The sequence below is a fragment of the Moschus berezovskii genome, chromosome 12 (genome assembly GCF_049115385.1).
Source record: "Moschus berezovskii isolate FMDL1 chromosome 12, NW_MosBer_1.0, whole genome shotgun sequence".
Taxonomy (NCBI): Eukaryota; Metazoa; Chordata; class Mammalia; order Artiodactyla; family Moschidae; genus Moschus; species Moschus berezovskii.
The window spans coordinates 10215772-10233457 of NC_142471.1; the positions used below are offsets into that span (position 1 = coordinate 10215772).

Below are 17686 nucleotides of genomic sequence, written 5' to 3' on the forward strand. Positions count from 1 at the left end.
TTTTTACACTTTCTTTTCATGGAGAGAGCCTGATTTACATTGATCAGTGACTTGATAGATTCTCCGTACTGGTAGTATTTCACTAACTCCTACAACCTGGAAAGACAAAGGGAAGGTAGAAGGCACAGTATCTACCTTCAGACACTTTATATTTTGATGTATTTGGTGGCTGTGTCATTTCCAAATGCTGTTGGTTGTCTTTTGATGATCACACACCTTTTTTTTTTTCCTCCTTCCTGTAGGATGTAAAGAACAGAAGAAACCCTCGGCTTGTTCCCTATGCCCTTCTAGATGACCGAACTAAGAAATCCAATAAGGATAGCCTCCGCGAGGCTGTGCGCACACTGCTGGGGTATGGCTACAACCTGGAGGCACCCGATCAAGATCACGGTATTTCCATTTCACTTTCTTCTCCTCTCATTGCAAAATCACATTGTAAATTCTTTAAAGCCAAATGCTTGAATAAAAGGGAGGGTGAGATAAGAGTCCTTTATTTGAAGTATGTGACTTAGGCCAGGAGTTTAGGGAACTTTTGTCCTGAAGGACCCCTAAAGGACTAGATCATGTCTCAGCAGAGTGACTCAGGATCTCAGTGATTCTGCAGAGGGGAAGAAATGAGTTTACCTTCTCGAAGAGTCTGAGGACACAGTTAATTCTGTGATTCTGATATTGCCCCTCAATCCCACTCACCTCAGCAGCTCTCTGAGAAGAGCTGGTTTTAGTTATTTATGGGAGAACAGTTAAGTCCTCTGCATATGAATCCTCAAGTTGCGAACTTTCAAAGTTGCGAATGTGGGTTCAATGTCCAATCACGTCAGGCATGAGTGACACTGCAGCTTGCCCTCCATCTCCTATTACTGACGATCCTTCAGCCCCACCATTTCTACCTCCTCTCCCTCCTCCAGCAGTAACTCTTCTTGCCTGTTCACTTGATGCCAACCCCTGGATCCAGCTGTGGTACTGTACTACTGTACTTTTCAAAGTTCTGTAACGTAAGGGTAAAAATCTTTTATTTTTTGTGTTTATTTTTATGTATTATTTGTGTGAAAAGTATTCTAAACCTATTACAATACTATATAGCTGGCTGTGTTACTTAAATACCTAGGCTAATTTTGTTGAACTTATGAACAAATTAAACTTGTCAACATGTTCTCAGAATGGAACTCATTCACATGTGGGGAACTTACTGTTAATCTAGGATGATGAGCTAGTGTTTTCTAAATCTTCATTATTTAGACTCTCACATATAGGCCATAGTAATTAATTAGTGCAATATTTTGCTTTAAAGAAAACACTCTAGAGCAGACAATAAATGTGTTAAATATATGGATTTTTAAAGGGTTTATGAATAACACATTTCCTTTGAATAATACTTTTTAAGAATATGGCTTAAGATAGTCAACTCCTTAATCATTTGCTCCTGTGGTTTGAGATGTCAAAGAGTCGGACACGACTGAGTGACTGAACTGAACGTCCATATTTTAAAATTGCCAAAATGACATGAGTTGTGTGTTTCATTGCAGTGCCTATATTTATTGGTAGAAAATTCATAAGATCTATGCCAGATATTCTCTAATGACTAATATTTTTAGTGTAGTGCCTCTGCATAGAAATTCAACCTTAAATAGTAATGATTTCTAATATTTATATAATGTTATTATGTGTAACAGGTGAATATTTATATATGGTCACCGTGTGTCGTTGTTCTTCAGTCGCCCAGTCATGTCCGACTCTCTGACTGCATGGACTGCAGTACACCAGGCCTCCCTGTCACTCACCATCTCCCAGTGTTTGTCCAAGTTCAATGGTGATGCCATCCAGCCATCTCATCCTCTGATGCCTCTTCTCCTTCTGCCCTCAATCTTTCCCAGAATCAGGGACTTTTCCAAAGAGTCGGCTGTTCGCATCAGGTGACCAAACTACTGGAGCATCAGTTTCAGCATCAGTCCTTCCAATGAGTATTCAGGGTTGATCTCCCTTAAGTTTGACTGGTTTGATCTCCTTGCTGTCCAGTGGATTCTCAGGAGTCTTCTCTAGCACCGTAGTTTGAAAGTGTCAGTTCTTTGGCGCTCTGCCTTTTTTATAGTCCAGCTCTCAGAACTGTATGTGACCACTGGGAAGATCATAGCCTTGACTCTGTGGACTTTTGTTGGCAGAGTAATGTCTCTGCTTTTCAGCATACTGTCTAGGTTTGTCATAGCTTTTCTGCCGAGAAGTAATCGTCTTCTGATTTCATGGCTGCAGTCCCATCTGCAGTGGTTTTAGAGCCCAAGAAGAGGAAATCTGTCACTACTTCCACCTTTCCCCCTTTCCCCTTCTATTTGCCATGAAGTAATGGGGCTGGATACCAACTTCTTGGTTTTCTTAATATTTAGTTTTAAGCCATCTCTTTCACTCTCCTCCTTCACCCTCATCTAGAGGCTCTTTAGTTCCTCTTTTCTTTCTGCCATTAAAGTGGTAGCATCTTCATGTCTGAGGTTGTTGATATTTCTCCTAGCAATCTTGATTCCAGCTTGTGATTCATCCAGCTTGGTGTTTCACATGATGTACTCTGCATATAAGTTAAATAAGCAGGGTGATGATATACCTTGATGTACTCCTTTTGAAATTTGGAACCAATCTGTTGTTCTATGTCCAGTTCTGACTGTTGCTTCTTGTCTCATATACAGGCTTCTCAGGAGACAGGTAATGTGGTCTGGTATTCCCATTCTTTTAAGAATTTTCCAGAGTTTGTTGTGATCCACACGAAGGCTTTAGTGTAGTTAATGAAGCAGAAGTAGATTTTTTTTTTTGGAATTCCCTTGGTTATTTTATGGTTCAGTGGATGTTGGCAATTTGATCTCTGGTTCCTCTTCTTTCTCTCAATCCAGCTTGTTACATCTGGAAGTTCTCAGTTCATGTGCTTCTGAATCCTAGCTTGAAGGATTATGAGCATTTCCTTGCTCGCATGTGAAATAAGTTCAATTGTGTGGTAGTTTGAACATTCTTTGTCATTGCCTTTCTTTGCGATTGGAATGAAAACTGACCTTTCCCAGTCCTGTGGCCACTGCTGAGTTTTCCAAATTTGCTGGTGTGTTGAATGCAGCACATTAATAGCATCATCTTTTAGGATTTGAAATAGCTCAACTGGAATTCCATCCTCCACTAGCTTTAGTTGTAGTAATGCTTCTCTTAGGGCCCACTTGACTTCACAGTCCAGGATGTCTGGCTCTAGGTGAGTGGCCACACCATTGTGGTTATCTAGATCATTAAGACCTTTTTTTTTTTTTTTTCTTTTTACAGTTCTTCTGTGTATTCTTGCCACCTCTTCTTAATTTCTTCTGCTTCCATTAGGTCCTTGCTGTTTCTGCCCTTCCGTTAGGTCCTTGCTGTTTTTGCCCAATACCAATGTTCCCTTGGTATCTCCAGTTTTCTTGAAGAGATCTCTGGTCTTTCCCATTGTATTGTTTTTTCTCTATTTCTTTGCACTGTTCATTTAGGAAGGCTTTCTTATCTGTCCTTGCTATTCTCTGAAACTCTACATTCAGTTGGATCTATCTTTCCCTTTCTTCTCTGCCTTTTTCTTCTCTTCTTTCCTCAGCTATTTTAAGGCTTTCTCAGACAACCACTTTGCCTTATTGCATTTCTTTTTCTTGGGGATAGTTTTGGTCACCTTCTCCTCTACAGTGTTACAAACTTCCATCCATAGTTCTTCAGGTACTCCATAACCCCTTGAATCTATTCATCACCTCCACTGTATAATCATAAGGGATTTGATTTAGGTCATACCTGAATGGCCTACTGCTTTCCCCTACTTTCTTCAATTTAAGCCTGAATTTTTCAGTAAGGAGCTGATAATCCAAGCCAGTCAGCTCCAGTATAGAACAGTTTTGGCTGACTATAAATGGAACTTCTCCATCTTCAGTTGCAAAGAATGTAGTTAATCTGATCAGTATTGACCATCTGGTGATCTCCATGTATAGAGTTATCTCTTTTGTTGTTGGAAGAGGATATTTGCTATGACCAGCATGTTCTCTTGGCAAAAAGATAAATTATCATCATTTTTTGGCTACATTTTCAGACATTTATGTATATTCCCAATAGATTCAAGGGATTCTATTCAAGGGAATCTCAATCTATTCCCAGTAATCGATTCAAGGGATTACAGAGTGTTAAGAACTATGGATGGAAGTTTGTAACACTGTACAGGAGGTGGTGACCAAAACCATCCCCAAGAAAAGGAAATGCAATAAGGCAAAGTGGTTGTCTGAGGAAGACTTACAAACATCCACTCATGAATTATTATGAGTAAACTCTCATAAGTGCAAGTGTCTTTGTCTTGCATCTTCTTAGTGACTGTGGTATCCTATGGAGAACTTTCATTAGTAATAGTGTTAAGAGCTCTACAAACCTTTATTTGTAACGACCTGTTAAACTCACTCTTTAATGAACAGTTGGATATATCGAGCACATAAATATTCATTAAGAATGCCTGTGATAAAAACTCTCACTGTTTGCAGATGACATGATCCTCTACACAGAAAACCCTAAAGACTCTACCAGAAAATTACTAGAGCTAATCAATGTATATAGTAAAGTTGAGGGATATGAAATCAACACACGGAAATCCCTTGCATTCCTATACACTGTCAATGAGAAAATAGAAAGAGAAATTAAGGAAACAGTTCCATTCACCGTTGCAATGAAAAGAATAAAATACTTAGGAATATATCTACCTAAAGAAACAAAAGACCTATATACAGAAAACTGTAAAACACTGGTGAAAGAAATCAGAGAGGACACTAATAGATGGAGAAATATATCCTGTTCATGGATTGGAAGAATAAATACTGTGAAAATGAATATATGACCCAAAGTGATTTATAAGTTCAATGCAATCCCTATCAAGTTACCAACCGTGTTTTTCACAGAGCTAGAACAAATAATTTCACATTTGTATGGAAATACAAAAAACCTTGAATAGCCAAAGCAATCTTGAGAAAGAAGAATGGAACTGGGGGAATCAACCTGCCAGACTTCAGGCTCTACTACAAAGCCACAGTCATCAAGACAGTATGGTACTGGCACAAAGACAGAAATATAGATCAATGGAACAAAATAGAAAGCCCAGAGATAAATCCATGCACCTATGGACACCTTATCTTTGACAAGGGAGGTAAGAATATTCAATGGAGAAATGACAATCTCTTTAACAAATGGTGCTGGGAAAACTGGTCAACCACTTGTAAAAGAATGAAACTAGAAAACTCTTGAACACCATACACAAAAATAAACTCAAAATGGATTAAAGATCTAAATGTAAGACGGGAAACTATAAAACTCCTAGAGGAGAACATAGGCAAAACACTCTCCGACATAAATCACAGCAGGATCCTCCATGACCCACCTCCCAGAATATTGGAAATAAAAGCAAAAATAAACAAATAAACTAATTAAATTTAAAGCTTCTGCACAACAAAGGAAACTATAAGCAAGGTGAAAAGACCGCCTTCAGAATGGGAGAAAATAATATCAAATGAAGCAACTGGCAAAGAATTAATGTCAAAAATATACAAGCAACTCCTGCAGCTCAATTCCAGAAAAATAAACGACCCAATCAAAAAATGGGCCAAAGAACTAAACAGACATTTCTCCAAAGAAGACATACAGATGACTAACAAACACATGAAAAGATGCTCAGCATCCCTCATAATCAGAGAAATGCAAATCAAAACCACAATGAGGTCCCATTTCACGCCAGTCAGAATGGCTGCTATCCAAAAGTCTACAAGCAATAAATGCTGGAGAGGGTGTGGAGAAAAGGGAACCCTCTTACACTGTTGGTGGGAATACAAACTAGTACAGCCACTATGGAGAACAGTGTGGAGATTCCTTGAAAAACTGGAAATAGAGCTGCCATACGACCCAGCAATCGCACTCCTGGGCATACACACCGAGGAATACAGAATTGAAAGAGACACATGTACTCCAGTGTTCATCGCAGCACTGTTTATAATAGCCAGGACATGGAAGCAACCTATATGTCCATCTGCAGATAAATGAATAAGAAAGCCATGGTACATATACACAATGGAGTATTACTCAGCAATTAAAAAGAATACATTTGAATCAGTTCTAATGAGGTGGATGAAACTGGAGCCTATTATACAGAGTGAAGTAAACCAGAAAGAAAAACACCAATACTGTATACTAATGCATCTATATGGAATTTAGAAAGATGATAACAATAACCCTGTATACGAGACAGCAAAAGAGACACAGATGTATAGAACAGTCTTTTGGACTCTGTGGGATAGGGCAAGGGTGGGATGATTTGGGAGAATGGCATTGAAACATGTATATTATCATATGTGAAACGAATCCCCAGTCTAGGTTCAATGCATGATACAGGATGCTCGAGGCTGGTGTACTGGGATGAACCAGAGGGATGGGATGGGGATGGAGGTGGAAGCGGGGTTCAAGATGGGGAACACATGTACACCCGGGGCAGATTCATGTCAATGTATGGCAAAACCAATACAGTAATGTAAAAAATTAAATACATAAATAAAAAATAAATGCTAAAAAAATAGAATAAAAATAAAGTTAAAAAAAGAATGCCTGTGATAGTATACCATTTTCTAGTATTTTCCATAATTAGGTATATACCTAATATGCATACAACAAATATCTAGCAAGTGTACATAGTCATAGATGTTTTTGAGCCTCTTTCTAACTTTTTAAATATTTTTAATATTTTAATATTTTCTTACCTTTGTGTCTCCCTAGATAGTATTAGATAGGAGAGATGACAGTCTATATCTTTTCTGCTGGAAAAATGTTATAATGATGATAATAAAGGTTCAGTGAAAAAATCATCCATGGTTTTAAAGCCTGACATAGCAACCACTTGATATCCTCCAATTTTATTTTTATTCCTTTCCACATGAATATTTATATTTTGGCTATCTAGACTCTTAGTAATGTGTTCTTCACTTTCTTCCCCAACTCTGCTTTATTTTAAACATTTTGGAAGTTATTTACCCTACATTTATATGTATTTCCTATACCATTACTTTTCTGATATTCATTGAAATTTATGTAGAGCGCTGCCAATGTCAAGCTGACTCAGTTCTTAAGTTACAGATGACAGCCAGCTAATTAAAGAGAAAACCATAAAGAAACAAACCCGCTACAGCTCAAAGAAATGATTAATGATGGCTCTAACAATAACCTTGAGTTTTCAAGGAATTACTTAATTGCAGTCAGTATTCAAGGAGAAGAATACATTTTACTCTATGTAAAGAAACATGCAGTATATGCTAGAGAAAAATAATGATGATTATATTTAAAGACGTTGTCAATTATGGGCATAAATTGTGTCAGATACATCTGATACATTCATGTTTAGTGAGAACTATTCAGGAGGATGCTGGATAAGATGTTATTCTGATGACATACATATTTACATACATATTATTTACAAGTGTAGTATAATTTTGCTTAACACATCAGTGAAGCAATGTATTAGTATGTTATGCTTCCCTCCTTTCTTGTGACTTACATGAATTTCAAGAAGGAAGACAAGCAGCTTCAGTTCAGTCACTCAGTTGTGTCCAAATCTGTGACTCCATGGACTGCAGCACGCCAGGCTTCCTTGTCCATCACCAACTCCCAGAGCTTGCTCAATCTGTTGTCCATCAAATCAGTGATGCCATCTTTGGGTTTCATATTATTTTCATATTTCAGATCATCCTCATTTGCATTTGATTTTAATATGTAGTTATTTAACATCTACCGTCCTTAGATTCAACAATGAATGAAAAAGTTTTGCCCACAGATAGATTTCATTATAGGCAGGGAAGGTAGACTAAATTTTTCACACTTTTCTTTGATATAAGCATTAATGCCCAAGTACCACAGCAGTGGTTTAACTGAGCTGTCAGAGAAATCTTCTTAAAGAGATGTATTAGTTGTCTACTGCTGTGTAACAAATCCCTCCCTAAAATTTAATGACTTAAACCCACAAACATTTGTCTCAAGTGAAGTCACTCAGTCGGGTCCGACTCTTTGCAACCCCATGGACTGTAGCCTAGCAGGCTTCTCTGTCCATGGGATTCTCCAGGCAAGAATACTGGAATGGGTTACCATTTCCTTCTCCAGGGGATCTTCCCGACCCAGGGATCAAACCCGGGTCTCCCGCATTGGAGGCAGACGCTTTAACCTCTGAGCCACCAGGGAAGCCCCATTTCTATCTTTTAGGGATTTGTGAATGGATTCATTGGGCTTCCCAGATGGCGCTAGTGGTAAAGAACTCTCCTGCCAATGCAGGAGACATAAGAGATGTGGGTTTGATACCTGGGTTAGGAAGGTACCCTGGAGGTGGGCATGGCAACTCACTCCAGTATTCTTGCCTGGAGAATCCCATGGACAGGATCCTGGTGGGCTATGGTCCATAGGGTCACAAAGAGTCAGACATGACTGAAGCCACTTAGCCCCCACACACAAGTGGATTAGTTAGGTGGGTCTGGATCACGGCTTCTTTTGAGGTTTGTGTCAAGTCCACCAGGGCTGCAGTCATCTGAAGACTTCAGTGGGGCTGGGGATTTTGCTGCTAAGACAGTCCAATTGCATAGTTGTTGGTTAAAGGACTCAGATTTTCTCTGTATATTGGCAAGAGGTCTAAGTTCCTTGTCATGAAGACCTCCTCACAGAGATACTTCAGTGTCTTCATGTAGCATCTGGCTTCCCCCAGAGAGAGTAATCTAAGAGATAGTGCAGGAAAGAAGCCTCAGTGCAGATTGCAATGACTTCTACGCTAGTCGGTTTGTTTGAGGTGAGTCACTGAATGCACCTCACACTTAAGCCCACAGTTTTTGAAGAGAAGTGTGACGAAATATTTGGAGGTGTGTTCTAAAACCATATACCTAGAGGAGTCAGTCGGAATCAGTCAGGCTCATTTGTTCAGACAGAGGGAGTAGTGTGTGAAGGCTTGGCAGTCAAGGAAAGACTGCACCTGAGAATTTTCAGCTGGCTTTGCATGGCTGAATGTCAAGTGGAGTTTGAGAAGTAGAAGGAAATGAAGGAGAGAAGGCAGAGACTGAAACAGAAGGCTTTTCTGCTGAAAGAATCACTCCATTTTCTCTCTAGAGAATGGGCTGAATGTGAACACACTGAAAGGTGGGGACAGCAGTTTGGTGTTGATGAGGAGTGTTTTGACACTCCTGAACTTTCTTTGGCCTGAACTTAACCAGTACTGTGCATAGAAAGAAGAGGACAGGCTCGTTTGACTTTTAGAAATAGAATCAGTAGAAAGATGAAGGAGGTGTCTGGAATGGTTTTGGAACAGTCAGAGATGGGAAATTGGGAGATTCTGAGTTTGGTTTTAAACACGTTGAATTTCAGTTTGAGTTGTGTTTGAGACAACTATACACAGAAACCAAGACTCAGTTTACACACACACAGACACACACAGACACACACATTTTTCCTTTTTTTAAATAGGAGAAATTTGGACATTTTAAAGAAATGGTTTCTGGTTCTAAGAAGAAGAACCAGGGGAAAGGAGAGGTTGAAAATAAAGGAGAGGAACTTGATGAAGCATGATCTGAGGATGATTAGGGGTGGGGAAATCAAATTTACAACACAGGTAAAAGGTTTGGCCTTACATAAGAAGAACACATGTACCACTAAGCTTGATGGGGGAGCAGTAAGGATTTAAAAAATGCAGTAAAATATGTTATGGAAAATCAAGAAGAAGCTGGGGGAATTGTTACTATTTTGTTAGAATTTTCTGTTGAAATATTAAGTGAGGTTATTTGCTAAGAGGGCAAAGTGAAAGAGTGATGCTGTATGTTAGAAGCCTTGGAGAGAACCATAAAGATTTATTGAATATAGAATTCTAGTTGAGTTTCCCTTCAGCACCGTGTTCATTCATCCCATTGCCTTCTGGGCTCCATGTTTTCAAATGAGACATCAGCTGTTACTCGTGTGAAGGATCTTTGTATGTGATGTGCTGCTTCTTTCTTGGTGCTTCCAAGATTTGCTCTTTGCCTTTCAGTAGTTTGACTATGATGTGCATTGTGTGTTTCTTTGAGTTTATCTTACTTGGATTTTGTTGAGCTTCTTGTATCTGTAAATTAATTTTATTCACCAAATTTGGAAGATGTTTTGTCAGTATTTAAGTATTCTTTCTGCCTCTTTCTCTCCTCTCCTGAGATTTTCATTATGTATACATTGTTAGGCTTGCTGCATCTGGCAGGTCTATAAGACTCTGCTTATTTTTCTTCTTTTTTTTTCTCCTGCTTTACATACTTAATAATCTCAGTGGATCTTTATCCAGATTCATTGATTCTTTCTTCTTCCCGCTCAAACCTGTTGTTTCGCCCCTCCAGAGAATTTTTAATTTCAATCGTTATAATTTTTAAGTCCAGAATGTCTATTTTTAAAGTAATTTCAGTCACTATTTATAATCTCTATTTTGTAAGACATTTTTTTCATACTTGCCTTTCGTTCTTTAGACAAGGTTTCTTTTAATTCTTTGAATATATTTGAAATAGCTCGTTTAACATTTTTGTCTAAAAGTCCAGTATCTGGGATTCCTCAGTGACTGTTTCTATTGACCTCCCCCCATATATAAAAAACATACTTTCTTATCTGCATGTCTCGCTGTTTTTGTTGAAAATTGAATGTTTTGAACAATAAAATGAGGCAGCTCTGGATTCTCCCTTCCTCCAGGATTTGTTTTTATGTTTGCTGAAATTGTTGCTACAGTTGTTGTTACTTATTTGTTTAATGAATGTTCTTAACTTGTTCTGTAGAGTTTATTCAGTTTATCATGTGTGACTACTGAAATCTGTGGAACATACATAAGAAAGATTCATTTTCCAATTAGGGAATGGTGTCTGAGTTCGCTGTTAGAGAGATCAAAATACTAAATAGGGATTGGTGGTAGAAATAGCGTTCTTGCCAGAGGGGAATTGTGCCTGATGTCATTGAATATAGAAAGAGATGAGGGAAAATGATTGTCAAGTTAGGCTAAGATGTAGAGTGTAAGTGGATAGAGAATAGCAATAGTTAGAAATAGAAGGATTAGGCTAAACTATGGAATATTTTGAAAACCCCAGCTAAGAAATATGGTAAATTTGTATGAGAAATTCTAGCCTCAGAAAGTTTTAAAGCAAACGTTTGATCTGTGGTTAGAAGTGTTCAATAGCAGTACAACTATGCCAACAGTGGAAAGGAACCAATTGGAGGGGAGAGTGCTTGGATAGAGAGACCAGTTGCGAGGCTTTTGGAAAACTGTGATCTTCAGAACAAGGATGGTGAAAAATGGAATTGAAAAGATAGATGTGAGGTGGTTTATGGAATGAAGCAAGATGTCTGGTGATCACTAAGATAAGATTTAAAACTTTAGTTTGTAACTGGCTATACTGTTTTGCTGACATCAGAAAAATTAACAGCATGAACATTTTTTTTAACTTTCAACTTTTTAAATTGTATTGGGTTATAGCCAGTTAACAATGTTGAAGTAGTTTCTGATGAACAGCAAAGGGACTCAGCCATACATATTCATGTATCCATTCTTCAAACTCCCCTCCCATCCAGGCTGCCACATAACATTGAGTAGAGTTCCATGTGCTGTACAGTAGGTCCTTGTTGGTTACCATTTTGAAAATAGAGTATGTACCTTAGGGCATGATATTTTTGTTAAAATTGAATCTGTTGTTGTTCAGGCGCCCAGCCGTGTTCAACTCTTTGTGACCCCAGGGACCAGGCCGCCCTGTCCCTCACCATCTCCCAAAGTTTGCCCAAGTTTATTATGTCCATTGCATCGGTGATGCCATCCACCCATCTCATTCTCTGACACCCTCTTCTCCTTCTGCCTTCAGTCTTTCTCAGCACCAGGGACTTGTTCAGTGAGTTGGCTGTTGGCATCAGATGACCAGAATACTGGACCTTATGTAATTCATCAGGGTTATAATTTATTTTCTGTTAGTCAGCAGAATGCTGATTTATGTATTCCAGGATGAATATGAACTCAGTGTTGAAATTGTACTATCTTTGGAGAATTGTCCTAAATAATATTTTAAGATATTTGGAAAAGTCATTTATGCTTATTCATTACAAGGTTTTATCAAGATTTGAATTGCTTACTTAGAGACTGTACCAGGAAGTTAAAAGAATGACTGATTAATATCAATGATTTTTAAAAATTAGTTAGTAGGTACGCCTAAAGGATTCTGCTGCTCAGTCGTGTCCAACTCTGTGTGACCCCATAGACGGCAACCACCAGGCTCCCCCATCCCTGGGATTCTCCAGGCAAGAACAGTGGAATGGGTTACCAGTGCCTTCTCCTAAAGTATTCTAGATAAGTGTAAAAATTTCAAGAGACTAGCCTGCCTTCCAGCTAATTATAAATAACGTATACTTTTAATCTATAGTTAGATCCTCACTGCCCTCTAGTGGTAAGTGTCTCTTAGTGTATGGTTTAGATGCAGGGAGTGTAGCTAATGTAGGTCCTATTTGAATGGTCATTGGTGTTTGCCTTCTCAGTGGTAGGATTTCTGGGGTCCTGAACTGTGGTGCTGGAGAAGACCCTTGAGAGTCCCTTGGACTGCAAGAAGATCCAACCAGTCCATTCTAAAGAAGATCAATCCTGGGTGTTCATTGGAAGGACTGATGCTAAAGCTGAAACTCTTAATACTTTGGCCACCTCATGTGAAGAGCTGACTCACTGGAAGAGAGTCTGATGCTAGGAAGGATTGGGGGTGGGAGGAGAAGGGGATGACAGAGAATGAGATGGCTGGATGGCATCACCGACTCGATGGACATGAGTTTGGGTGAACTCCGGGAGTTGGTGATGGACAGGGAGGCCTGGCGTGCTGTGATTCATGGGGTCGCAAAGAGTCGGACACGACTGAGCAACCGAACTGAACTGAACTGAACTGAGGAACACAGTATATTATCAGACGTTGCCCCTAATCTTAAACTGGTTTTTAAAGGCCTAAATCCTGATTTTTTTATTTGAGTAGCCTTGATAGAGTGTGATGGGAATTTATCTGCTGTTCATTTTTTAAAATGTCAATTACTATTGCACTTATTATAGCTGTATAAAAATCATTTATATAACATACTTACATGAGCTAGAAATATATGAATATAGAGTGTTTAAATTCAAGCAAAGAATAACAATTGCATGTTTGGAGAAAAGTTCTGTATTTTGACAGTGATGCTGCTGGCAAGCTATTTGCCAGCGCTCCTGTGTCTAGGGCTCAAGAGAGTCTTTGTTCTTAGATTCAATTCAGCAGGTACTTATAGGGCCTCCTTTTGTGTTCAACTGCTTAATGTTTATGGGATATGCAACAGAAATTTGTTGCAGATTGCCTTTGTATTTTTTTTAATGTCGGTGAATTCAGATTTCCACTTAGTAATTTTATCAAGAAACAGAGTACTGCTCTGTTTCTTCTTTAAACCATGATTGCAACTATGCTAAACTAATGTAAGAAAATTAGAATATAAACTGAGCCACGTGGACATTTGGAGGAAAATCCATGAAGCGTGCAAGTCCTTTGCATGATGATATCTATGAACAGCATGTTCACTTCAAGGTCAGTTGGATGCCATCAATGAGTGTAAGAATAGTGCAGCAATTATGACCCAGAAATTCCACTGTGGCATATACATCTGAAATAATAAAAAGTACTAATTCAAAAAGAGATAAGCACCTTAGTGTTCATAACAGCATTATTTACAGTAGGCCAGATATGGAAGCAACTTAGGGGCTTCCCTTGTGGCTCAGCTGGTAAAGACTCTGCCTGCAGTGTGGAAGCAACTTAAGTGTCCCTGTTGATTCAGATGGTAAAGAATCTGCCTGCAATGCAGGAGACCCAGGTTCAATCCCTAGGTTGGGAAGATACCCTGGAGAAGGGATTGGCTACCCACTCCCGTATTCTTGGTAGAGAATTCCATGGATAGAAGAGCTTGGTGGGCTATAGTCCGTGGGAGCACAAAGAGTCTGACGCGGCTGAACAACTAAGTGTCCATCAACACATGAATGGATAAAGAAGATGTGGTATAGACGTACAATGGTGTATTACTCATAAAAAGAAGAAAAGTTTGCTATCTACAGCAACATGGATGCACTTGAAGGGCATTATACTAAGTGAAATAAGTCCGAAAGCCATATACTGTGTGGTATCACATATGTGTGGATCACAATGAATTGTGGAAAATTCTTAAAGAGATGAGAGTAACAGACTACCTTACCTGTTTCCTGAGAAACCTGTCTGTGGGTCAAGAAGCAACAGTTAGAACTGGACACGGAATGACAGACTGGTTCCAAATTGGGGAAGGAGTACAACAAGGGTGTATATTGTCACCCTGCTTATTTAACTTCTATGCAGAGCACATCATGCAAAATGCCGGGCTGGATGAAGCACAAGCTGGAATCAAGACTGCTGGAGAAACAGCATCAGCCTCAGTTATGATGATACCACTTCAATGGCAGAAAGAGAAGAAGAACTAAAGAGCCTCTTGATGAGGGTGGAATAGGAGGGTGGAAAAACTGGCTTAAAACTCAGCATTCAAAAAACTAAGATAATGACATCTGGTCCCATCAGTTTATGGCAAATAGAAGGGGGAAAAGTGGAAGCGGTGACAGATTTTATTTTGTTGGGCTGCAGAATCTCTGTGGACAGTGACTACAGCCTTGAAGTTAAAAGACACTTGCTTCTTTGTTGTGTGTGACAAACCTGGACAACATATTAAAAAGCAGAGATGTCACTTTGCCAACAGAAGTTCAGAAAGTCAAAGCTATGATTTTTCCAGTAATCATGTACGAATGTGAGAGTTGTACCATAAAGAAAGATGAATGCGGAAGAATTGATGTTTTCAGACTGTGTTGCTGGAGAAGACTCTTGAGAGTCCCTTGGACTGCAGGGAGATCCAACCAGTCCATCCTTAAGGAAATCAGCCCTAAATGTTCATTGGAAGGACTGTTGCTAAAGCTGAAGTTCCAATACTTTTGGTCACCTGATGGGAACAGTCAGGTCACTGGAAAAGACTCTGATGCTGGAAGAGATTGAAGGCAAAAAGGCAAAGGGGCAGCAGAGGATGAAATGCTTAGATGCATCACAAACTCAATAGACATGATTCTGAGCAAACTCCGGAGATACAGAGGACAGAGGAGCCCGGTGTACTGCACACAGTCCACGGGGTCATAGAGAGTTGAACATAATTTAGCAACTGAACAACAACAAATGTGTGGAATCTGGAAAAATAAAACAAAGTAGTGAATATATTTAAAAAAAGAAATATACTCACAGAAGCAGAGAGCAAGGTAGAAGTTAATAGTGGAGAGAGAGAAGGCAGGAGGAGCAAGGTGTCGGGGAAGGTGATTAAGAGGTACAAACTGCTGTGCAACAAATAAGGTACAAGGATGTATTGTACACCAGGGAATATAGCCCATTTTTTATAATTATAAATGGAGTAACCTTTGAAATTGTGAGTCAGTGTTGTACATATATACAGTGTTGTACATCAACTATACTTCAGTAAGAAAAAGAACAGTACAGCTGCTTGAGGTCAAGGAGAAAAATGCCAGGACAAACAAATTCTTCACCATTGCCTCTTATTGACCCAGATTTTCTTTATAGTCCCCCTATTTTTATTACCTTTATTAGTAGAAAAGATTAATGATGAATCTTAATATCAAGAGAAATTTGTAGTAGGATTTTAAGGATATTATGTAGTGGTTATATTTCTATATCAGATTTCCCAATGTATTATGACTTAAACTAAGATTAAAATTTACTTGGCTCTTTGAGCACACTTTGCATTTTGCGGAGTCTGATATCCTGGAAACTTAAAATAGGAAAAAGAATCCATTAACTTTTCAGTAATTTAGATTTCTAAAAAACGGAATATTCCATACTTAGGAAATTGGGAATTTAATCTGTTAGTCCACATGAGAATGTAATCAGTATGATTGTATTTACAAATGTCAGCATCACTAAAAATAAGGATAAATATGTGAGGGTATTTTATTTTCCTGACACGTAATCTCCCAAGGTTCGTGTAGTTCCTTGATCATATTCTGTACCTCTATGATGCATTTCAGGAAGATTATAATCATGACTTAAAGAAACAATGGATTGGTGTTCTGTTTTGGGGGAGACACTGACTAGAAAAGTGTTGTTTCCTATTTTTTTTTTTTAGTACCATGACATTTAGAATTATCTTCTTGATACAAAATTTTCTTGTCCCTGAAAAGTAGTTTACTATTCAATCTTTCAAAAATCATTCAGTTTTTATTTAATAGATGTGAGAAACTTTTACCCTTCACCAAGAAGGAAACGGTGAAGGTTTTTCTCATTCAAGTCCCTTTCCACTCCTAACTTGAATGTATCAAAAGCAAACATTTTCTCTTCAGAGAATGTTGTACATGCTGTCTGCTCTATAGAGTAGTATAAATGTCTCATTTTTTAACTCAAAGCTATGGTTTTCCCAGTAGTCATGTATGGATGTGAGAGTTGGTCTATAAAGAAAGCTGAGTGCCGAAGAATTGATGCTTTTGAACTGTGGTTTTGGAGAAGACTCCTGAGAGTCCCTTGGACTTCAAGGAGATCCAACCAGTCCATCCTAAAGGAAATCAGTCCTGAATATTCAGTTTCTTTGAAGCTGAAACTCCAGTCCTTTGGCCACCTGATGCAAAGAGCTGACTCATTTGAAAAGACCCTGATGCTGGGAAAGATTGAGGGCAGGAGGAGAAGGGGATGACAGAGGATGAGATGGTTGGATGGCATCACCGACTCAATGGGCATGGGTTTGGGTGGACTCCAGGAGTTGGTGATGGACAGGGAGGCCTGACATGCTGCAGTCCATGCGGTCTCAAAGAGTTGGGCATGACTGAGCGACTGACCTGAATGCATCTGTTTTTTCAGAAAGATGTTTGAGTGTCTTGCATGATACGAGTGTGTGACTTTTGAGGCTACACTGTTGGACACAGGAGGTTTTCCTGGAGCAGACTAGGCTGTTAGGTGTGTGTATGTAGGTGAGGGGAAAAAACAAAATATTGTTTATTCAGAAATTTAACACAGCTTTTGAAAGGTTTATCAGATATAGTTCATCTATATGCCCTATAATCATCATAAAGCAATAACTGATCCTTTCGTTAAACCAGCCCCTATTGTGGGCTAGAATCTCTTTAGTCCATTTTTCTTTTCTTCAATCTAATCTTAAATTGTTAAAGATGATCTAACTGCGTGTTAATTGGCAACCTTTAGAGCTTATCTTGACTTTTTATTTATTTAGCCATATCAATAGTTAAGTTCTTATTAATTTTATTAGTTATAAGGTCTTTCCTAACTTGAGAACAGATGAGAACTAAAATGTAGCTGCTATCTACTAATTCCGTGTCAGCTACTGGAGGCAGAGTGGAAAGAACACAGTCTGCAGTGTTTGGCAGCTCCCAGATTCTGCCATTTGTTAGTTGTGAGACGTAGGTCAAGTCACTTAAATTTCCTTCTCTGTATTTAACCCTGATCTTCACAGAGCTGACCATACCCTTTGATATCTGTTCAGGGGACTGATGTCGCCATGCACTGTGAATTACTAGGAGGTGACGTTCTTAAAGTTATCCTGGCTCCAGTTTCCCTGGTTTGACGCTTTCTCTGGCACATCCATCTCATGGACATCTCATTTCCCA

At 38.9% G+C, this 17686-nt stretch overlaps 1 protein-coding gene across 1 annotated transcript in view; it reads left to right on the forward strand.

The window, feature by feature from the left end:
• RYR2 (ryanodine receptor 2) overlaps positions 1–17686 on the forward strand; it is a 537004-nt gene that overhangs the window by 206908 nt on the left and 312410 nt on the right. The window contains exon 25 of the mRNA XM_088842508.1: positions 243–390. Coding sequence (XP_088698634.1) covers positions 243–390 — 148 coding nt within the window. The remainder of the gene's footprint in view (positions 1–242; positions 391–17686) is intronic.